Source organism: Falco punctatus (assembly GCF_963210335.1).
Source record: "Falco punctatus genome assembly, chromosome: 5".
NCBI lineage: Eukaryota > Metazoa > Chordata > Aves > Falconiformes > Falconidae > Falco > Falco punctatus.
The window spans coordinates 66,552,597-66,556,191 of NC_137584.1; the positions used below are offsets into that span (position 1 = coordinate 66,552,597).

Sequence of the window (3,595 nt, forward strand, 5' to 3'; positions counted from 1 at the left end):
TCCAATACAGACGCAAAAACTGTTAAAAGGATCTGGGTTTTTTAAAAGCCTTGTCTGGAATTAGCTGTGCCACCGATAAACTTTGTGTTCGTATTTTCCCCAGCCTGAGACAAGTCAGTGAAATGCTTCCTCACAGTGCTCCATTTGGAAGGTAAAAATCATACAGCTGTACTTCAATTCCTAGCAGCAGGTCCTACTCAGGCACCAAATGTGAAACAGGGCTGCTAACAAGAAAACTGCCAGAAATGTTTCATCCATACAGTATTTCTGACCAATTTGTGTACTTCAGGTTTTCCCCTGATCCAAAGCTAGAGAGATTCAAAGAGGAAATTTAATTTCTCTGTAACACAATAAAACTTCCCAGCAAATTCGCCTTCAGCCATCCCTTCAAAAACTCGGTCTTGAACGCTGCCAGTATCAGCCCCCGGCAGCAACTGAACCATACCAGGATTTCCCTCTGCAAACAGTATCGACATCCCGCAGCACCTGCATTTCTGTATAGCTGCAAGTACGTGACATTTCGGCATCTGACAGACACTAATAATAGACATGGAAAACGAGGAGAAAAAAATCAGTTCTGGAAATCGCTTCAGATGTGCTTTACGTGCAGCACCGGCTCCTGGTAGGCCTTTATTAGACTCTTGTCTTTGAGAGTAAAACCCTGCCTGCCTGCAACGTGCTTTTGCATGCACTGAGTAAACAAACCACAAAAACAGATTATTTTTTTTTCTCACTTATTAACACGGTAGTAATCTTAGCTGCTAACTGTCACAATGCAGGACAGAAAACGCTGGACTATAAGGGATTTATCAGTAGACGGTGCCCTCGTACACTGGCACCGCAGGAATCGCAAACCAAGCATTCCCGTGGCTGAGCAGCCAATAACTCCACGCTTTGATTAACTTCATGAAGAAATGTCAAGACCCAAATTTCCCTCTATTGCCTTTGAGGAACGTGTGGGGAAACCACTGGGGTTTTTCTTGACAAAAATAACAGTGTCATTCTGTATTTGAGCTTTGAGACTCAGACTGACCCTGCATAAAAGCAAATCTGCTTATTCCCAGCACGAGTCACACCAAAGATACCTAAAACTTGAAAAACAAAACCAAAGCAAAAAAACCACACGCACACCCTTAAAAATATTTTTCCTTTTTTCTCCTCCTTCCCTTTTTCCCTCCCTGCTTATGTGCTTCTACACCGCAGAAGCCTGCTCCGCTCCAGCGTCTCCCCTGCTCCCGAGCCCTCACCGCTTCCACACAGCAACAGGAAAGAGACAAAACTTTTCGTACCCCCTCCCTTAAATTAAAAAAAAGAAAAAAAAAAAAAAGGATAGAGAAAGGTAAGGCGACAGCGCGTCCCCCAGCACGGCCATCAGCAGCGCCCGGCCGGCTGCCGTCGGGGAACGCCGCCGGCACCCCCCTCCGCGGCCGCATCCCCCGCGGGCAGCCCGCCCGTCGGGGCGGCGCGGTGGGTCCGCCGCGGCCCTGGGACCCCGCCTCACCTTCCAGCCGGCCGAGCTGTTGCTGTCGCCCTTGTCCTTGAAGTAGGGCACGCAGCGGACCATCCAGTCGTAGATCTGGGAAAGGGTGAGGCGCTTCTCCGGGGAGCTCTCGATGGCGCGGGTGATCAGGTCGGCGTAGGAGAGGTTGCCCCACGCGTTGCGCCGCGACGAGCACTTCCTCGGCGCCGCCGCCGGGCCCCCGCTCAGCCCCCCGCCGCCTGCCGCCGCGGCTCCCCCCGGCGACAGGCTCGGCCCCTCCGGGCCGCCGCCGGGCAGCGGGGCCAGCAGCCGCGCCGCCTCCTCCGGGACGGCGGTGGCCGCCGCCACCGCTTCTCCGCCCGCGGGGACCGCGCTGCCGACGGCCATGGCCGAGCTGCCCCCCTCCTCCTCGTCGTCCTCCTCCTCGGGGATCATGGAGGCGGCGTCGGCGGGCGGCTCGCCGGCAGGCTTGGCTGGGCTGGCCTGCAGCTCAGGCCTCTGCAGGGGCCAGGTGCAGGAGCGGGGGCGGCTCTGCGGCTCGAACTCGGGGTCCAGCTCCACGTCCAGGGGAGAGAGCGGCGCGGGGGGCGACGCCTCTGCCATCTTGGCCTCCCCCGCGGGCGGCTGCGGTGGCGGGGCGCTGCGACGGGGCGGGCGGCCGCCGACCCCGCTCCTCCTCCGCCGCCTCCTCCTCGGTGCCGACGGGAGCCTAGCAAGCGGGGGGCCGCCGGGCGGGCATGCCGCTCTCCGCTAAGGGCTGGCAGGCTCTCCGCTGCACCCCGAGCCCCGCTCCCCGCGGGCGATGCGCACGCCGGAGCCGGGGGGAAGGGGAGGGAGGGGAAGGAAAAAAAAAAAAAATCAGATTAGGAGCCGGAGCGGCGGTGCAGGGCGGGCAGCGCGGGGCCGGGCGGTGCCGGAGGTGCCCGCGGCGCTGCCCTCCGCGCCGGCGGAGCAGCGGCCGCTCCTGCGGTGCGTGTGTGCGTTTGTTTATGTTTCACTCCATGCGGATGCAGAAGTAGCTCCAGCGGGAACCGCGCTGTATCCAGCCCGGAGAGGACACCCCCCCGCCCCCCGCCCCCGGCGCCTCCGAGCTCGCTCCTCGTCGCTTCCGCAGATATCTTCCCTTTTTGGGGGGTGGGGGTGGTCCTTTGCACCCTCCCTCGGCAGGAGGGCAGGGAGAGGGGTCTTTCAGATTACGCCGAAGACTTTTTCCTTCTTCAAAACGCCCTAAAGGGAGCCGAAGTCTTAGCGTACATCCAACTGCATATTAGCGTAAGCCTGTCACTTTGTGGTGCCCCCCAAGCCACACGCAACCAACCCCCCAAAATCTCACAGCCGACGGAGCAGGGGGCGGGAAAAAGCCACCCCGGGGGCTGGTCGATTTAAAAAAATAATAAATCCTTCTTCTCGCAGGGAAAAAGCAAACACAACGGGAACAAATCAAATCGCCAGTCTTCCAACAGGTCCAGAAGCTTTAAGCCCTCCCTAGGGCTGCCAAAGAGAATAGGTTTTGTTCCAGCATCAACACCACATTCATAACCTCCTTGCTCCTGCTGCTGCCATCTTGACAGTTTTTCCCCCCCTTCACTCAAGTCATTTAAAAAGCGCAGGCAGAAGAGGCAGGGAGAGCCACTTCGGGAGGGGAGGGAGGCGGGGGGTGGGGGGGAGAATCAACAGCCACCTCCACACCGGCAGAAATCGAGATCCGAATTCACGGGAAGAAGAAGCAGCGCTGCTGCATGTTTCCTCCTTCTCCTGCTCCTGCGCCTTCAGCTCCGAGGCGCCTTCCCTTTAAAGGCGAAGGAGGGGAAAGCGGCACACCGCCCGCTCCCTCTGCGAGCAGCCGGCGAGAGGCAAGCGATCCGCCCGCGCCGAGCCAGCCAGCCGCCGCCGCAGCCCGCCCGAGCAGCCTGTCACCCTGCTCGCCGCCGACTTCCACATCCCTCCTCCTAACAACCACCGGCAGCAACACAAAGTTATAGACACACGCAGGGAGCCTCAACCTAACCGCACGGCACCGCACGGCCCGCCCACGGGCGGAGGGCGGGCGGTGCCGCGCAGGGGCCGCCCCGACGGGGCGGGAGCGCCGGGCCAGGGGGAGCCGCCGGGCCTGGG

At 59.8% G+C, this 3,595-nt stretch overlaps 1 protein-coding gene across 2 annotated transcripts in view; it reads right to left on the reverse strand.

Moving 5' to 3' along the window:
- FOXO3 (forkhead box O3) overlaps window positions 1-3,425 on the reverse strand; it is a 96,319-nt gene extending 92,894 nt beyond the window's left edge. The window contains exon 1 of one of the 2 annotated variants that reach the window (XR_013928400.1): window positions 1,502-3,425. Coding sequence is in view for 1 of the 2 variants with exons in the window: in XM_080389025.1 (XP_080245151.1) it covers window positions 1,502-2,083 (582 nt within the window). In the remaining variant the exon portion in view is untranslated. The remainder of the gene's footprint in view (window positions 1-1,501) is intronic. The other variant, XM_080389025.1, reaches the window with a different exon arrangement.
- Between the last annotated feature and the right edge of the window lie 170 nt (window positions 3,426-3,595).